At 39.1% G+C, this 20,714-nt stretch overlaps 1 protein-coding gene across 3 annotated transcripts in view; it reads right to left on the reverse strand.

Annotated features, from left to right (window-relative positions):
• LOC138105077 (ethanolaminephosphotransferase 1-like) overlaps positions 1–20,714 on the reverse strand; it is a 57,413-nt gene that overhangs the window by 33,031 nt on the left and 3,668 nt on the right. For 2 of the 3 annotated variants that reach the window (XM_069004703.1, XM_069004701.1), the window contains exons 2-4: positions 10,928–10,996; positions 5,637–5,745; positions 3,482–3,556 (exon numbers count right to left, since the gene is read on the reverse strand). In XM_069004703.1, the coding sequence (XP_068860804.1) occupies positions 3,482–3,556; positions 5,637–5,745; positions 10,928–10,996 (253 nt within the window). Of the gene's footprint in view, positions 1–3,481; positions 3,557–5,636; positions 5,746–10,927; positions 10,997–12,855; positions 13,073–20,714 lie in introns of those variants that run through there. The other variant, XM_069004702.1, reaches the window with a different exon arrangement.

The raw sequence follows: 20,714 nt of genomic DNA on the forward strand, positions 1-20,714 counted from the left end.
CTCCAGACAAAACATCCCCAGATACCTCAGCTGCTCCTCATAGGATTTGTGCTCCAGACCCTTCCCCAGCTCTGTTGCCCTTCTCTGGACTCGCTCCAGCACCTCAATGTCTTTACTGGAGTGAGGGGCCCAGAACTGAACACAGGATTCGAGGTGTGGCCTCCCCAGTGCCGAGTACAGGGGGCCATCACTGCCCTGGTCCTGCTGGACACATGCTTTCTGTGCATGTGTGGCCAGGATGCCATTGGCCTTTTTGGCCACCTGGGCACACGCTGGCTCACGTTCAGCCACTGTCAACCAGTGTCCTCAGGTGCTTTTCCATTGGGTCACTTTCCAGCCACTCTTCCCCAGCCTGTGGTGCTGCCTGGGGTTGTTGTGACCCCGGTGCAGGACCTGGCACGTGGCCTTGTTGAACCTCATATCACTGGCCTCAGCCCACTGATCCAGCCTGTCCAGATCCCTCTGCAGAGCCTTCCTGCCCTCCACCAGATCAACACTCCCACCCAACTTGGTGTTATCTGCAAACTCACTGAGGGTTGACTTGATCCCCTCATGTAAATTATCGATAAAGATATTAAACGGGATGGCTCCAATACTGGCCCCAAAACTGAGCCCAGGGGAACACCACTGGTGACCAGTCACCATTTGAATTTAACATCATTCACCACTGCTCTCTGGGCTCACCCATCCAACCAGTTTTTAACCCAGAGAAGAGTGCACCCATCAAAGCCATGAGCAGACAGTTTCTACACAAGAATGCTGTGGGAGCCAAGATCGAAGGCTTTACTGAAATCTGGTAGACAACATCCACAGCCTTTCCCTCATCCACTCGATTGATCACCTGGTCATACAGAGAGATCAGCTGGGTCAAGCAGGACCTGACCTCCCTAAACCCGTTCTGTCTGGGTGTGATCCCCTGGTTGTCCTGCATGTGCTGCAAAATGACACAGAAGATGATCTGTCCCACAACCTTCCCAGACACCAAGGTCTGGCTGACAGTTCCCCACATCCTCCTTCCAACCCTTCCTGCAGGTGGGTGTGGGATATGCCCAGCCCTTGCCCTGGAGGGATCTCTGCTGAGACAAGAGATTTTGCAATCGCCCAGCAGGACTCCCTGAAGGGGCAGCCACTTCTGGGGTCATGGCGAGGAAAAGTGGACCCACAATCCTTTGAGAGACACTATGCAGATCTTTCTGTAACCCATTGGTCTGTCCCAGACCCTCTGTAACCCATTGGTCCCCTGCTGATCCCCTGTATCCCTATAAAAGGGAGCCCCCTGGCTCTGTGGGGGAGAGAGCTCGCCCCTGGCTTTCCCCTTCGCCGGAGGGGACCAACAATAAAGCTACCTCTGTGCGGAACCAGCCACACGGGCCTTCTCGTCTCTCTCTGGTCTGCCTTGGCCTGGAGGCTGCCCTGCAGAGCTGAGCTGGAATCACGAGCTGACAATCACTAAAGAGCTGACAGCCTCTGCAGGGCCCTCCTGCCAGCAGCTGAGGGAAGTCACTGGGCCTCGGGAAGGCGATCCCTTTCGGGACCATCTCTCTGGACCGGTCACCTCTTCCTGGGTCAGAGCCACGGACCCCACCAACCAGCTGAAATAGGTGGGTATCACACTGGCCAATCTCCAGTTCTCTGGGTCCCCCCTGGCTGACCAGGACTGGTGATAAATGATGGAACAGCCTGGCTCTTCCAGCAGCTCTCTCAGTACCCTGGATCCCATCCGGCCCCACAGACTTGTGAGTGTCAAGGGGCACAGCAGGGCACTGACTGCTCCCTCCTGGGTTCCAGGGGGTCAGTGTGCTCCCTGTCTACCAACTCAGCAGGCCCCTGCCTGAGGATATCAGGTCTTTCTGTTGAAGACTGAGGCAAAGTAGGCATCAAGTACCTCAGCCCTTTCCTCATCTTTGGTAACAATGCTCCCCTCCACATCCAGTACAGAATGGAGATTTTCCTTGGCCCTCTTTTTGTTTTTAATGTATTTATAAAAACACTTTGTATTATCTTTCACAACATGGCCACATTGAGCTGTAGCTGAGCTTTCACCAATCTAATTTTCTCTCTACAAGACCTGATGACATCCTTGTACTCTTCCTGAGTTGTCTGCCCCTATTTCCCAGGGTCATAAACTCTTTTTTTTCTCCCCAGGTTCCAATGAAAGCTCCCTATTCAGCCAGGCCAGTCTTCCTCCCTGATGGCTCATCTTCTAGCACATAGGGACAGCCTGCTCTTGTGCCTTTAAGATTTCCTTCTTTAAATATATCCAGCCTTTCTGGACCCTTATTACACAGAACTGTGCAGTCCCTTTAAATATACTACCTTGAGTCTCCCCAGAAAAATAACTCTGTTGCACCATGTTGTGGAAAGACTAGTTTGGAATGAGAGAGCTTTGGAAGAGAAAGTGAAAAAGCCACACTAACGTGGATCTCACTCCCAGGTCAGCATCATTTCAGGTCTATGTCTTCATACCACTGCACAGCAAGGTGCAATGTACCTAAAAATACAGTCATAGCACTGTATAAAGCAGCAAAAATGAAATATGAAATTGAGGTGTAGGTGTTACAGGAGAAAAACAGCAAAAGGAAAGGAAAAAAAGATACTTATTTCCATAAGAAGCTAAGGTCTGTCATCACATCTGTCATCACCATCTCTCCTGACACACACCTTAAGCACTGAAACACCTAACAATTTCCTTTTTTCTGCTTTGTCCTTTATTTTTCCTATCTTAAAAGCACCCTCTGCTAATGCTGGTGTCAGGGAGCTTCTCAGAATATCATCATCAGGGGACAAAGATTTTTATGAAACCAAACAGCAGTGACTCCCCTATGAAGACAGGCTGATAGAGTTGGAGGTGTTCAGCATGGAGAAAACTTCAAGGAGACCTTAGAGCAGCCTTCCAGTACCTAAAGGGAGCTGCAAGAAAGCTGGAGAGGGACTTCTTCCAAGGGCACGTAGGGAATGGATTTAAACTGAAAGAAGGTAAGGTTAGATTAGGTATTAGCAAGAAAACCTTTACTGTGAGGGTGGTGAGGCACTGGATTGGGTTGCCTGGAGAAGTTGGAAACATTCCATCTCTCGAAGTGTTTAAGGCCAGGCTGGATGGGGCTCTGAGCAACCTGATCTAGTGGAAGGTGTCCCTGCCCATGGCAGGGGGATTGGAACTAGATTGCTGCTATATAATGATTTCTATTGCATCTCTAAAATAATTTGAACTTTCAAGATGGATAAGAGTTACTGTAATAGATCCTCTAATATATTACTTCATATCCTTTTTTGGGGGGGGGGGGTGTGTTTAAGTCTTATGAACGGGTTTTTCTTGTGGCTTGGGGGTTTTTTGTTTGTTTTTAATCAAAAAGAGAGCTGTTTTGGAAAGAGATCAATAATTTAGCCACAATGCCTCTTTATCTCAGAATCAGCACCAGTAAATTTGAAGATAAAATTACATGAAAATGTCAGACATGTAAATTATTTCACTGTACATTACCTAAAGCGTAAGCACAGAAGGTGGTAAAAGCACTGAACAGCCACACCCAGGTGGGAACAAGTCCAGGACTGGTACCTGAAAAAAATGGGGGGGTAGTGAGTCAGTGTAACAGGGGTTAACACCAAAAAAATCCCCCAAGATACACATATACATACAACCAAGCTGCCACTGATTAACCCACTGCATCAAACAGATTGAAATGCTTGTGTCTGACCTTCGGGCATCGGTGAGCTCTAGCAAAGAAGCACTGAGCAGGCTTGAATGTGTTTACACCGTAAAGGACAAAAGGTAATGCAGAGGTTTTTGGTCCTGAAATGACTCTAGCATTGCACAAAACAATGATAATAACTAGGCAAAAATTTTCACAGGTCATGGGAAGACTATCCATTGAAAAATTAGTTAATGTTCATGTACTATATAGAGGGGGAAAAAAAAGTTTTCAAGCATGATTATCAGTGCCAGTCTGGGGTTTGTGTACCACTTTTACCACACAGATCTGAACAGGAAGTTTTTGTCCTTAGGCTAGCAGAAATATTACTACCCTTATTTTTTTCCCCTTGAGAAAAAGGAAGAGATAGCTGAATTGGACAGAGGCCAGTTCTGTTCTTGCTCTGCTGATAGCAGTAACCTAAGGTTATTGTTGCTCTTTTAAGGAAATCGATCCTTTTTCCAAAGAGTGTTCTATTTAACTTAAACATCACCCAATACTACATCAACACTAAACAACTGTCAATGCAATGCTCTCTCAGGTTTCTGTCATTTGGCACCAAACACAGGGAATTCCAGCATACAGAGGTGTGTCTTTGCATGAAAGATGCCAGGAGATGCCTGCACCTAAAGCAGTGCCCTGACTACCTTTCTCTCAGTGCCTCACCTCACCATTCTGAAAGAAACAATGACCATTCCTGACTCCTAGCTACAAATCTGCAAACTGTAGAATGAAAACCAACTGTGCAGGAAATTAGGCCGTTTATTTCTGATCCCAGGTATAGGATTGATATATGATACTCAAAAGGCTCTTTAGGTTGCATGAAAGTTTTCCAAAAATTGAGAAATTATGGGTACTGATGTGGACTGAGGAAGAGCTTGCAAACTACTCATACAAGTCTCAACTCTAACAGACTTAATCACCATTTCAAATGTCTTCAAGTTCCACATATATCTGCTGAGAATGTGTCAAGATAACATCATCCCACTGAAAAGATCTGTTCTGGATGCTCTTTTGTTACAGACTGAGTAACTATCATCTGCATTGATAAAAAACCCCAAGTGTTTAAGAACGAGGCCAGACAACTATTTAACAAGCTGGTCCTCAAAACATAACTTTTGAACCAAAACTGCTAACAAGTATCCCTGCCTCTAGAATTGCTATGATAAATGTACAAACAGCTCACACCAAAGGGTACATCCTGAAGCTAACCACAGGCATAAAAAAATGAAAGGCAGCTAAATGTAGTTATTTCAGGAAATAAAAGTGTTCTCTTCATTAATTTGTCTAGTTTAATGAAAATCAAAGCCTTTTATCTAAATATATTTTACATATTAATCACCTGGAAAATTCTTACTATTTTCTGTGGGCTCCAACAGCTGGTCTGCCCAAACCAAACATGTCCTACACTCAGGAGCAATCAGGTCCAAAAAATTTCTGACTTAGTCTACAATGAGGAGCAAACATGGACTCGGACTTCGAAAGTCATAATTTGAATAGACATTTATTTAGAAACTATGCTTCTGTCTAGAAGTAGTCTTGAATAGGGGGTGTGTATGTGTGGAGTAATGAAAGGGAAATGAACTCATTCGGGCATCAGTTTAGGTATTAGGAAATGTGAAATCAATGAAGATGTTATGGAGAATATTCAGGTGGATTTTGGCTGTGTATTTAAACCCTGGAATGAGCTTTAAATAAAATGAGATCTTATCAGAGACTTCAAGCAGCATATGCTGAAACCCATTTTAGGGGTAAAATAAAATAAGATTTTCCAATAAAATGATCTAAATTTATAATGCTATGTGTGAGGTAGATTCTTCTACATGCACATATAGGAGCCTCATTAAGGGAGTAAGTGGAAGATTCAAGTGTCTGATACCTCCCTGTAACATTCAGAAGTATAAGCAGTTCATTAATTCTGAAAAATTACAGTGTGAAGAAATTTACCTGAGGCAGTGTAGTCCCAGTCATAAAAAGATAATAGAAAATAATTAAATAAAATCATGACAAATCCGGAGAATGTTAACAGGTTGGGAGCAATCCACAAAGGCACTATCTGTTAAAAAACAAAGGGAAAAAAAATCAGAAAAATTGTATTTCAAATTGTACATCCTATTTTAATGAAATATTTTGTATCAGGAAAGAAGCCTTTATGACATCAGCAATGTTCAGATTTGTGTATATTTCCCCATTTTCAAATTAAAATACAGTTTTAACGTCTGAAATTTATTTTCAAATGAAATCCTTTTGCCTGATTTTTGTGACTGAATTAAGAATGACATTTTAAAACATTGTATTCCCTGTGTTGTACGTTATCCTTATTTACCCAGCCAACAAGGAAAGCCTTTTGTGATCGGCTGTATCAGAACTGAAAGAAGACTGCAGCACCCCAGTGTGGTAATTCAGCATCCACGTGGCAGGTTTCTTAAGTACTCTGTTCCCACACTATAACAAGGAAAGTTCTTCTTTCAAAGTATGTGAATAATTTCTTAATCAAAATATCAACAAAATCAGACCCTGAGTGCATTACACTTTTAGATTCAGAAGATTTCCCTGTTACAAGCATCTCCCTTCTTCTCTAGATAGTAACTTTCTGACAGGGTCTGCCTATTTACTCATCGATTATAAACACTCCATTAATTCATTTTACTTTGTAGGGTGCTGAAAAGGACTCTCTGCCTTTACCTAAACCTCTTTGTCCTAATAACCATTCTCAGGTATTCATTCCCTGTGGCTTTAAGATGCTCCTTACACTGTGACAGGAATCCCTTTTGGCAACAATCTTCCCAAGTAACATGGTTTCTCCAGAATATTTTTTGAAATAGCATACACAGCTTTCTACATGATTTTTAGACAGAACACATTTGCAGAAATACTAAGTATCAACCATTACCATCTCTCAAACACATTATCAATATATTTAAAACACAAAAACAATGGAGACTTATAATTAAATTATTTGGAGTGTCTAAGGACTCAAAATGTTTATAAACTACTGCAACACTATAAAATATTACAAGGCTATATTAAAGAAAATCAAGCCAATTTCTGATACTAACAATAGTTTTGAAATCAAATGTTTTGTTAATAGCTCTGGACTAGCTAGCTGAACTAGTCAGCTAGATGAATACATAGTAATTTGTATACATCTTTACATTTCTTCTATCCTACTACTAGATGAAAAATTTACTTTTAAAATCTGAATGCTTGGAATGATTAACTATCCTAACTAGATTATCTTTTTCAACTATAGAGCAATTTATAATATTCAGGAGAAATTGTGCAACTGATGGTGTACAGACTAAGTGTACACTTCCAAAAATCAGATTAAAATTCCTGAACACTTTCCGATTATGTTTCTTAGATGTTTTCTGTAATAACATTGGGAAAACTATTATATCTGATATTTACTTTCCTTATCAGCAGGACTTTATCATTAATTTTAAAACACTGTATGTCAGCTCTCATAGTGTTTAAAATACAACATGGAATGCTTACAGCCATAATTTTAAAAATGCAACATATCTATAATTCTGAGTGTTCAAAAGGGCAAATCTAAACCTCTAAAAAAAGGGACAGCAAATGCCCCCTGAAGTTTCTTTTGGAGAGCGTCTAAGGAGGAGTCCTTCACTGCATGGTTGCCTTTTCTTACACTGACTGCATGCTCAGCATGCAGCAAGAGCTGCACAGCTCCCAGTTTTGCTACCTGAGGATGCAGAAGATGAATCTCCTGCTGGGGATTTATCTGGTGTCTACGACCTCATGTGGAATAAGAAGCACAGACACTGAAAAAATTCTAGATTTGTCTCTTTTAATCTAAATCATAGACCAAAATAGTGCTTTAAGACACTGTGGATGAAATGTTTACATGGATGTACAGATGCCACCCAATGCATTGTTTTAAACTGATTGCCTTTTCCTGGACTATTCATAGGAATTGTTGACTATTAAATCAAGTGGGGCACCACAAACATCTGCTTTCTAATTAGGCTCATCATTCCAAACAGTCACAATGTCATTATTAAGTTATTACAGGAAATAATTTATGCTTACATGGTGCAAACATGAAGAAGTTATTTTAACCCACTTTCTTGCTAACACTGTGTATTTTAAGAAGGAAACCTTCAAAGGATGTTGTTATAGTTGCAATCCCTTTGGCTAACAGATACACCATGAAAAACAGTTACAGGAGTTCTGTCCTCAGGAAAATAGACTCTCCTGCAGTTAAACCCTTAAGCATGTTCTTTTGATCCTTACTGAACCTAATCTGTGTAGGTATTTGGAAAGTATTCCAGCTGCAAAATCCCTTTTGTTATATTTAATGCCCCTTATCCTTTTGGTTGGCATTACACTACCATCACCCTATTTCATAATTAGAAATCACAGGGTGTTCAAGACTAACTTCTTACACACCTTGCAAAAATATAGCCTGAATTTATTAGTATGCTAGAGAAGGATGAGCTGCAACCTTTATTATCTAATTAACAGACAGTAGAGGTCTAATACATCAATGTACTATATGATTAATACAACTGGAGTTGCCATGCAGAGAATCACATCTGCTCTCTGGCAAAACCCTCGTGTGCTTGAACCTTTTAAAAAACTCTTAGTTCCACAAAGTGTTAACTAATTTCTGTTTCTCTGGCTCTACAACCACTCATTCTAAAAGCCTTAATACAAACAGCAAATGCTTTAATATAGCAGCTATTAGTATAATAAATGGTATAATAAATTGGTATAATAAATTAATATAATAAATGGTAAAGTACACATTTACATAAAGCTCTGTTCAAACTTCACTAAGTCACTTGAGACTACTAAAATTCTACTCTTGCCCAATTCTAGTGATAAAATCAAAGTTCATAAATGCAACAGAGGGGAGTGTAATTGATTTCAGTGAAGCTGGCATACACCTGTGTGTCCCAGTGGGATTTCTTCCTTTTCCTCTCATTGTCCAGCATCCCCACATATAAATGAGCTGGGTTATGACAATATTTTTTCAGCTCACAAATTCACAGATCTTTAAGGTCAAGCTCCTCCTAATTTCTTATAACATAGAAAATACACTTTACAATGAATGGTAAAGTCTTGTAACATGTCTTTCAATGAGTTCTGTGTTATGGAATACAGAGAAAATTGTGTTGCCATTAGGACATATGAAAGGCAAGACCCAAATCCCAAGCCATTGTTGTCACAGATTTTTTTTTTTTGCTTGGCTTTGTGAATTTAAGGTTGCTTATTTTAAACTCGTCTAGAATCTGGTCAAAATAGTCCAGGTGGAATTTTTATCTTCACCAGTTTGGAAACTAAAAGATGATTGATTCATATCTGAAAATGGATGTCTAAACAGAGTGAAGGAACTTCTCCAAGTCACCAAGATGCACAATTGTACAGCTCAATTTTGAATGAATTAGATGCAAAAAATTCTTTAAAAATTCTTTAACAATTATCCCAATCTCCCTATTGTAATGCGCTGTTCAAGAACAAAACCATTACAGCAACTTGCATTCCTACTGATATTTTACAAACAGTTATATTGTGGCCAATAATTTTGGTGCTCTCACAGTTCTCATTTTTATTCTGGGAGCAACATAGACTCTACTGCAATCTCAGTTACATACTGCTTTTCCCTCTGTAGCTATGTGCTGCCAGTTCCTCTGCAGGACTTTGATTCTACATGGCAGTATCTTTTAACATTAGAATGACAACTTTTACAAAAGCTGAGACAAATATAATTTCCCTTCAAATCCTTGTGACACATCACTGGTAAGTATTCTGTAACCCTCCAGCACCAGAAGACAAAGTAGAACATTCATTGTTGTATTTTCAGGATTCAAACCAAACCAAATGGCACAGTACAGACAGCACCCACTTCAGTCTTCAGTCCTGTACTCAGATCGTTGAAATAGGTTTTAGGTTCTTTGCTCTGGTTTGGGTTCTCCTCCAGCAAGAAGAGAACTAAATCATGCACACCTAAAACTCCGTAAGATTTTAAAAAATCTAAAGAGGACACATTTTTTATAGGACCTATCACCTTAAGCTACCTGGGGACATTCAGTAATGTTGCTTTTCTTGTGGTAAAATGTTGCAACCATTAGAAGAACTTATCTCCAAAGGAAGTTTTCATTGACAACACTCCCCCTTCAATCTGATAACAGAAGAATACCCACCCATCTCCTAAACCAAAGGGCAAGTGCACAGTAAAACTTCTACTCATCTCCCATGCCAGAGTACTGGAAGGGCTTTTCTGCATCATTGTTTTCCTCAATACTATGGTGGGAATAAAAGCAAAATCTCTGAATTGAATTACTGAATTCAGTGTCACATCTTTGAATTGCTTTTTTCTCATACTGTGTTCAGGTTGCTTTTTAATTCTTCAGTTGGGTCGTATAAACACTTTTCATTAAATTACTTTGAGGTTATGAACTAGAGATTATGATTTTCCTACAGTATCAAGAATAAGCAACACCTGAATTATAGCACCCAAAGATGGCAGATCTAACAGCACTCTGACCACATACATCCTTTTTTGTTTGTACAAAGGTTTATTTTCAAGTCTACTCCAATCTAAACACTTCCTGTAATGAGGCAGATGCAGAAGTCATTGCTTCTTTGGAGATCAATAAAGTTCATATTTATTTGAGATACAGCTTTTTTTTTTTTTTTGCCAACAACAGCATAACTAACTGTGAGTGGTTTATTTTTAAAAACTGCAGATTGTAATGCATTCAAAAGATGGCATCTTCCAATCGTTATGGTGATCATGGTAACCACTCTCATTTTCAGCTTCTTAGAGGAATGCCTGGCTCCCTCAAGCAAGTCCCCTTGGGAGAAAATGAGACAGTGCTTGCATAAAATCATATGCACAGCACAGAGAGAAAGCCACGCTGTTGTTAGGCAGCATATGCTGCACAAAAATAATCTGTACTAAGTAAAACCATCCATGTCTGCAAAGCTGTTTAATGAAAGATGTAATCATGAAAGATGTAAAAAAGGAATGGATGCCTTTTCTACAGCAATCAGAAAAAAAGAAACAAGCAATTTCTTTCTAAAAAAAGATAATCTCAAAACAACATACCTTAAACACAGCTATATATCCTGCAACATTTGTTTTCTTTTATCAGATATCTTCATTTCAGCTTTATTAATCAATATGTATTTCTAAATGAAAATACGTGCTGTACTTAAAACAAATTCTTACATTAACATGTCAAGTTTTTATTAAATAAAATTCTTACCTTAATAATTTTATTCCAGATGGGCTGCATAATATACACAGATAAAGGATTTGTATCCACAGCACTGTACTGTGGGGAAAAAGCAAGCATGTTAAACAAAGCACTGAACAATGGCTATTTTTCCAGCACTACATATCTTTCAGCATCTAACAGCCCTCAGTGAGACTGGTGCAATTTTATTTTATTCTGAATCATACGGGTTTTATTTAATTTAAAAGCACTGGCCTAGTTTACTAGCAACTCTATGTATTAACACAAAGGTTTAGGCTTGTGAAATGGCAAACAGCTCTGCAGTCACAATTTACTTTTAAATTCTTGTTAATTTTACAACCCTATAAGATTCTGCATTTTTACCATATTTTGGATTTAACACCTTTATTTGTGCTACCAGTAATGCACAGTCTGAGCACCAGTTCATTGCTAGTATGTAAGATAGATAGTAAATATGGAATGTGTTCGTAGGTGGAATATTATCTTGCAGAGATACACAGCTTTTGTCATAGTAACACAGTCGCATTTGCACTATGCTAATTCATGCAAGGCAATGTTATTATAAAAATGAGCTCTAAAATAGCACAGTTCATTACCACAATAAAATTTCTCTATTGGATAGACTTAAAATATATGAAAATATGTGTGTTTTATAAATTCCAGTGAGTACATATCTGTATCTTTTGCAAACAAAATATTTCAGAAATCCAAGGCCACCCTGAATTGCTGTTGTCTGCTTTTTCTGCAGAGGACAGTATCAAGTTTTATGCTGCCTTGAGACTGCAGAACAGAGAATAATCTGAGGAAGAACAATCTTAACTGATAATATCACTCAAAACCACGTACTTGAGCCCTGGCAGGTAGGCAGTGGAAGAGGTTATCCATCATTGGGATGGTACATGTAATTATTTCAGAAATTCTTGGACTTTGAAAGTGCATATATGGCTTAAGGATGTTAGGATGATGCATATGACACACAGATTCAGATATATCTATATATATAGCACTGTCCAAACATTGTGTGCAGACAATGGCAGCAACATAGGGATGTGTTAGACCACAGTTTGACAAAGCTGTTCACTCACAGAAGAGCTGATGACAAAGAGTCTGTCCTCTCACACAGCTTCAGCTAACAGTTAATTGTCTCTCCGTATATATAGTTAATTTATTGACCTCTCTTAGCCAAGTACTCTTTGGAGGAGACTGCACTCTGGAAATACCTTTTTCAAGTCATTAATTATTAAAGTAACCTAGGCACTTGTCTTAAACTCAGGTACCTACAAATGAAATACTTAGGAACACTTCCATACATTCTCTTTTCCTATCTGAATACAAAGGATATGTTTTAGTTACCTTCTGGACAAAACAAAGCATTCACATAGTAATTTTGTGTGTTCAAGCTTAAATCACAGATCATAAACATAGCATCTCATAAAAGTATTGTAACACAGCTATACACTGTAAATACATACTGACAAATATAAAAAAAATAACCTAGCAGCAACTGGTCAGACCAGGCTGCCTAAATTTCTGAAGCGAATAAAATGTACAATTTAATGAAGTGTGTATCACTGATTTTTATTTTTCTAAAAATACTGGAAGTATTAGTATTCACATTAGTATGTCATTTTTCTCTGCTACTGCCATCCATGTTACTTAAAACCCAATGCAATTTTGTCACCAACAGATTTTCCATCAGAATATATATTAGGATTCTTAAATACACTACCTCAGAAAAAAATGAATATGCAGGTAAAACTAAAGTTTTCATTATTCTGTATGTATTTGCAGGTCCAGATGCTGCATCTATCTTTCAAACATTGATTATTACAACTGTTTGATCTTTTCATAGTCCAGCTTGCATGTGAATTACCCAAACCTGTGGGCTTTGCTTAGATTTGTTCCAAAATTAACAATCATACCAAGCCATATAATACCTATGCCAATGGACCAGTCAGCTAGTACTTAATTCACATGAGAACGATGGAAATCCTCTGAAAATGAAGAAAATTCAAAGCATCCATTAGCACTTCTGAGGTTCCAGGTAATCAGGAGTCTGCCCAAAGTTTCACTGTGGCTCCTGCCCATTTCCTTATCCCAGCTGGTATTCAAAGACCATGTGAGATATGGGACAATTTGCTGACCAGCATTCAGTCATACCTGGATAAGAATGTGCAATGGTCAAAATAAGTGAGTTTTACCCTTGCTTCTGCTTTGGCATTCTCTTTCTTCCCTCACCCCCAAGTCAAAATCATGAATAAAAGCAGAAAATGCTAGTAAAACAACAACAGTGCAACGAGGCTTTCTACGCAAAATATTCACTGGCTGTTCAGAACTATTGCTTTCTCTTAGAAGGGTAAAAAGGAAAAACAGTCTCATTTCTTTGAAATTGTTTTCTTACAGAGAAAATATAAGAGACTATATAGGTATTATGTAATGTTTATATTTTCTTAAATGGAAAATATGAGAGATTATGTAGCTTTCCAACATATCTCTACATAATAGACACAAACATGAGACACAGTTTCCAAAGTCAAGCATCAAAAATCAAAACAGACATAATTGGGGGAAAAAAAATAGAATTACAGCCAGGTTTTGTCACCTAAAGACATTTCAAGACCCACCACACTTCATCCTGTTGATTCCTATGTCTGTGGCTGAACCATGGTCCTCTGGGTGGGGAAGGAACATTCAGCAGATGTGCAGAAGAATGGAAATTTGCTCTTCCCTCAACAATAATTTGTTTTAGCTAGACCAAAGAAAACACCCATGGAAAAACAGTTTTCAGTCATGGCAAAAAATAAAACTTGACAAATAAAGTCTGCTATACAGTTTAATCCTCTGCTTTGTTCTGCTCCCAAGAAGCTACTAACCTCAAGGCATTGAAATCCTCAGGAGTTTAATGTTCATGGCTGCTCAGAAAAGTAAAGTACTGAGTAACATGCTCACATTACGATCAATGAACATGAATGCAAGAGTACACTGAACCTGACGTAAAAAAAAGCACTGCCATTTGCTATTGTGTAATTCTGTCATTTTCAGGGCACTTACGCTAAAAGACAGAAGTGGAAAGGATAAGCCTGTTGGAGGTTTCTAAGTGCAAGGCTCATACAAGTACTAAGCACTTCCCTGCAAACACTTTCTGCCCTGGGAAAGGGATTGATCGTCCTTATACAAAGAAGAAGGGCTTGGCATAATCAGAAAGCTTCTCTCAATTATTTTTAAAAGAAGTTGTAACAGTTGGGAGGGAACAGCAGCAGTGGGGGAATAGGAAAAATGGCATTGACTCCATCTTACTCCCAAATTTAAAAATGCTTCTTCTGGTTTTATTTAATTGCTGATATCTCCTTGAAAGCCATCTGCTTTCTCTCTCAGTGTTAATGGCTTCTAGCAGAGCTGGAAAGTAGAATACAGACACCCGACATGTGCACACATACATGGTGACTCTGCAGCACACATGAGATGTGCTTTTACTTTGTGTTCCTGCATCTTAATTTCCACCTAGGGGATCCAGCACAGCATCAAGTTTGTGCTGGTCACCTGTGTTAAAGGGGAAGGAAACAAGATTAAAGAGGAAGGGGGAGAAAGGGATAAACAGTTTTAAAAAGTAGCAGAAAAACAAAAGAAAGAAAAATGAGCAAAAGCAAAGGTTTGGCTACACAGAAGAAAGACAACAGTTCTGCAGTGACAGAGTAGAGCCAAACACAGAGGAGCAAAAACCCTCACAGTGATCAAGGTCTGCTCTGCTAAATACAAGACAAATGGTACCTCTGGCTCACATCCACACAGCTTAGAAATACTTCCCATTATTGCAAACTGGTCACATCCACACGGCACAGCATCTGCTAGAGGGGTGTTGGGCCTCATCATCTGGCCCCACACACCCAACACATCATTAGCATTCAGTATGTTTAAGTTCAAAGTATTTGAAACAATCTGGAGACTACACTGTAACCCAGCAATATGGCACTTTCAGAGCATGAAAGCAAGCCCTGTCTGCTGTGCATGTTCAAAAACCCAAAAGCCCATGTTGGCAGAGTGCTGAAGCATGGTGAAACCAAAAAAATGATCTGCACTGTCTCCAGAACAGACTACTTCCAAACCAAAGCCCAGCTATTGCCTTGGGGAGATTTTAGAGAGAATAAACAAACAAACAAACAAAACCCAAACAAGGAGTGAGCTAACCATGAGTGAGAGCAGACACTGGATCTTCACTGGACTGCCTAGCCCTCACCAGCTTTGCATTGTGGAGGCATCACAAGAATAAAATTTTGGAATGACTACAATGAAGAGAAAAATATAAAACATGTCTACATAAACTTCAAAGTCAGGAGAGAAAGCAAGCTGCAAGAAATGTAGTTGCATAACTACATTACATAATTATTTCAACTCCAGCTGCTCTTTATACTAACAGACTATTCCTTTCCTGTACTTAAATCATCTTGTCCCAGGTAGCACCATATTGTGCCATTCAGTCATTTACATTCACCACACCTCTGTTCTGTAAATGACAGACAAGGGGATGGGAGGCATGACAATGGACTCTCTTTTGCACAAGATGAGGTTTTCTTGTGGTTTTGAAAGCTGCAAAATGACCCTCCCAATCCAGGGCATGAACCAGTCGCTATTTAAGAGAGCTCAGTGGGAAATCACCCTTCTGAGCAATGTCATATGCAACATGAAATTGGCTTCTGTGATACATTACACTTCAGGAACCAGACAAAAATTAAAGAAAATACTGAAATACTGGCACATCTGGTAACAATTTTCCATCAATCTTTCCAATTCCTAGAACACATTAAACATGTGGAGTTTAATTCTACTTCATATATGTTTTTTACAGGTTTGTAGTTGTTATGGGACACAATCTTGGATTTTAACAAAAGCTTCACAAAGGAAAGAAAGAGAAGCATGTTATAAATAACAGAGCTCCACAAGACAGCGGATGCCAAATATGTTCAGCAGTTTAAGTGTTCATGTATTCCAAAACACAGTCCTGTTATTTCTAATAATAGAATTTATTTCTACTAATAGAATTGTTTTACATTATATCATCAGTTAGTTAATTATTCATAACTAATGGCTTGGATTTTCTATCTCCTGCTGCTTAACCAGTTTGGACTATCCTGCATTTCTCCCCACCTATATATATATATATATATATATATATATATATTAGGTCACCAATATCTAAGTCCAGGAGTTATAAGCCTGTACTAGGGCTGGATGCAGCTGCACTGTGAAGGAAGAGGCTGCACAAGTTGGGCTCCTGAGCTCTTCTCTCCCCTCTCACTTTTCCCCCTTCAGTTCCATCAGCCTGTGCACCCTACAGATAGGAAATATAATTAGATTTTCCTTCCACATGATACTATTCCTAGTAAATACTAGAATGTCATGGTTTGTGCAATTCAACAATTCTGGTTGGTATTACTAAGTCATCAGGAAGGTGTTATTACACAAACTGCTGTCCTGGGGATGTTTTGTTGCAAAGGTATATTTATCACTCACCTCCTCATTTTCAGGAATCCTGACACACATGTTGAGTCACAGGCCACATCCTTTCCCTTAATGAAGTATGTATGGACCCATGTCCATGAGGTCATGGGCACATAGAGCTGTGGGTCAGGACAGGCTAATCTTAGGGACTCATGCCAGCTAGTGGCACATCCCCTTGCCTGCAGAGCAGTGTCATTGCCTTAGGATCACAGAACCATGGGTTTGGATCACAGGATCATTCAGGTCAGAAGGGACCTCAGCAGGTCTCCTCCTCAATATAGGCTCAGCCAGGACCTCAAAACCAAGTGCAAGTAAAAACAGACCAGAGAGAGGTGAACAGCCAGTGGGACTGGAAGTCAGCAACCATTTTTCAACTAATAGTAGTTATATTAAGGATGCTGCCTAATTTGTCTTCAGGAAAAGTCTTTGTTCAGAGGGACATGTTCAAGCACTTAACAACAAAGCCAAAATAATTAAAAATAACATAGAAACATGATTAAATATCGAGCAAGGGATAATAGAAGACAGCTACATGTGTGCTGCTGTAAAGGGACAAAGAGGCTGGCCCAGATTGGTAAAAATATAAATCCTGCTAAAACCAAAACTTGTACACTCTCAAGGAATACACAACTGATCCTTAACTCGCTATTCAAAGAAGCTCTAACATAGCAAGAAAGTTGATTTCGATGAGGGTTTTTTGTGCAGACTGGTCTTCTACACTTGGTAAAAGGAAACAACAGCAGGATTTTGTGCTACACCTATTTCTGTGTGGGTACAAACATGTATGTGCCCTTTAAAGATCAAACAGTAGACCAAGTACCTATCCAGATGGAGCTCTGCCAGAGTGTGCACATGAGGCCCTGGGGACCCCAAAGAAACCACTCCAGGCCCAAAGGAAAGACAGGTTAAAAGTGTGTTGTAGTTTTCACAAGAGATGCTAAACAGGGGTTCTGTAGCACATACACTAAACCCTTGTGTTATCTAACATCCTGATGCACAAGAGAGGGAATACTTCACAGAAAGATTCCTCTCTCTATAAAACAACCCTTAGAAGAAGGGTTCCCCTAGATTTATAGCAAACAATCCACAACCAAATCACAGATACATCTTTGCAATTAGTCTTCTAGTAAAACACAGATGAATAAACAAAAATACGTATGTATACATGTGATGCTTTAGGATTTTGGCTTTTATATTTTCCAGATCCTGTACTGCTTTAGTGTGTAACTCTAAAACTCCATATAGCTTGTTAGCTACTGTTCTCCCATTCTGGTTAGACATAACAAATCCTCTCTAGGCTTGGACTTCAAGGACACCTTGTTGTCCCAGGCCCTGAAATACGTAAACAAAGCCTCTAAAAAGGGGGAACAAACTTGGGGTAATGACATCATTACCTGAAATTGTAATTGGAGAATTAACCCTGATATGCAAATGGACCAAACTTAGAAAAGTGCGAAAAACCCATCGTCCATTTTGGGTGTAGCCCTAGGGCTCTGTACCCATAGTGTACATTTATTGAAGGCCCTTCAATAAATACCTGCTTTCGTCCTCTTAATTTTGTCTAGCCTCTGTTTTTAGGTAGCCCCAACAAGGCATCACATGCATACTCTACACATAAAAATCCAATAAGCATTTCAAAACACTAACATCTTTTGATAAAGCAATAAAATGAGATTATGCAGTTGGTATCTGCACTTTTATGAGATTCAACACGGCACACAACTCTTTATATTGAGCATATTTGTCCTAAAAGTGATCTAATGAACCTTTGTAAATTCATGGGCATAATATTGCACTCAAAATCATGTACAACTTCCCATGATTGGGAAAAAAGTCCTGCGGCAAGTGATATCAACTGCAGCATCTCAGTGACGTGATTTCATTAAGTTCTTGGTTCATTAGCATATGATACGTAGAAGGAAGATAATGATTACAGAAATCTTGAAATGCTACATTATGTCAGCTATAATTACAACAGGATGAGGAAAAAGAGGTAATGTGTGCATGAAGATTGTCTTTCAGAATTACATATTCAGTTGGACTGTGGCTCTTTGACACATGAGACACATGAATGCAGTGACAGATAATGTTAGAGTAGTGAATTGTTTGGTTTATTTCACATACTATTCAACAACATTTAATTACAACCCCAGTCTTCCAATCCATCAAAGTAACATGAAGAGGACTGCAAGATTTTATTTGTAGAACAGTGGGCTGTTGACTCACAGTTTTATTGAAGCCAGATGACATTAGTTTTCACTGCCTCAAATATTCAAGGACTTTATTAAACTGCAGTGGTTTGAAAAATCTAACTACAGCAGACACAACTGATAACTGCTTTCAGATAATATTTGGAATGCAATATTAGCAAAAAAACCTGAAAATGCTATGTGGAAAAACACAATATAATAAACAGGTAACAAAAGTACTCAACATACATAACACTGTCCACGTGCAATGAGCATTATTGCATGAGCACTATTGAATGTCTCCTAAGAAGTTCCAGACAAGCATGCAAATGAAACTCTCCTATCCTATATTTTCAAAATCATTTAAACTCCTTGTGTTACAAGAGTTGAAAGCAAAACTACTGTTCAAGCAAGGTAAGCAGAACCCACGATTTTTCTAAATCTCATAGTTACACATGTAGCCTTGGAAAAGCATAGACTCCACAGAAATCCAATCTTGTTTCTGGGTGGATCCTGAACTTCCAGACAGTAATTCACTAGCTTATACTCAACACACTTTGCTCTTCTGGTATAAGCCAGTATAAGAGAAAGAGTCAGACCTTGAAATGTGAGCATCATACATCTGATCTTGTTTCTCTAACAAAAGTTAGATGAGGGCTGGGATGTAATTTGAGAGACCCTAGCCCAGCGCGTTCACCTAATGCAGGATCACATTCAGTATACATTAAGGATGCAGATCAAGTTTCCATGAGGTAATGACCCCATTGCTTGCAAGAAACAACCATGTCAGCACACTAGAAGAGAATACATTATCCAAAACTTTCCTAAAAAGGTGTCAGCAACTGTTTATTAATACTCAACACTAGATTGTTGATCTTGTCTCAGAGAAATCAAGTCATTTCTTACGACTGATAAAATGATTGCCCAATCCCCTTTAGCACCTGTTCCAGCAGGCCTTATCAACACAAGACTGACATAGCAGATGCCTTAAATTTCTCTTTGTGCAGCCAAAGCTCATGTATCGTCTTTCTTTAAAAGGGCACTCATGAAGACCAACTGGCTGCTAGGCTCTTACTCCCACTTCCCTCAGACTGTTTCAAACAGCTCATCTTTTCTAAGCCTCTTAGCATTCACAATGCCATTCTGAGGATGGCAAACTGTGGGCCAAAGAAGGCAGGACACATTATTCCAGCTGATACCTGATCAGTACATCAGCTACAGGAGTAAATGTAATCCTTTGACATATTTATGACACTTCCAACTTAAGAACTTTTTTCTCTTCATTGTAACAGCCACAATGCTGCCGACACTCTGATCCCCTGTATCTTTCCTGCAGTCTGTTGTCTCTTATTTTATGTTTGAAATGCTGTTTTTCTTTCCCCTAAGTGCTGTACCTTGTTTACTGAATTTCTTCACATTGATTTCTGGCCATTATATCCCCTTTCCAAGTATATTTTATCATAAGCCCATTCTTCAAAATGCTTTAGTATAGAGAAAATTTTACAATATTCTCCCTTCTGTCTCTTAATGAAAGTATCAAACAGCAAAGGACAGAGACAGAGCTCTGTAGGTAGAATCCCACTTGATGGAACCTCCTACTTTGACAGAGAACTTTAAATGCTTCCATTCTCTTTAAGGATGCTTCCATTCTCTTAAAAGAAACATTTTTAACTCTTTAAAATGCTTCCATTTTACAATGATTTCATTGTAGTTACCTCTACTTACTTTACTTATGAGAACATGGGACAGTAGCAGACGCCTCACTGAAATGAAACCACTTATAACTCGTTTACTCTCCCCTCCTAACACAGAGTTACCTGCTAAAAATATGGCTTAGAGGATAGAAACAGTGTGGATGAAACAAGATTAAAATGTGGAACCTCAGATGTTAATTTTTAATGTTGTATCTGATTTCTTAAATAATCTTTTCCAAGGCCTGTTGTTTGAGTCAAGCCTCTATAGTCTGTTCTTATATCTCTTTTATTCTGAAACAGGATAAAGCATCAAAGTTTTCTGGTCTGAAGAACATCTGTGCACAGGTACTGTAAAAAAAGGTGACTCAAGGCAAATATGCAAGGGAAATCCTAAGAATGAAGGGATGAGAAGAGGCA

This window comes from Aphelocoma coerulescens, chromosome 2, assembly GCF_041296385.1.
Source record: "Aphelocoma coerulescens isolate FSJ_1873_10779 chromosome 2, UR_Acoe_1.0, whole genome shotgun sequence".
In the NCBI taxonomy this organism is placed as follows: Eukaryota; Metazoa; Chordata; class Aves; order Passeriformes; family Corvidae; genus Aphelocoma; species Aphelocoma coerulescens.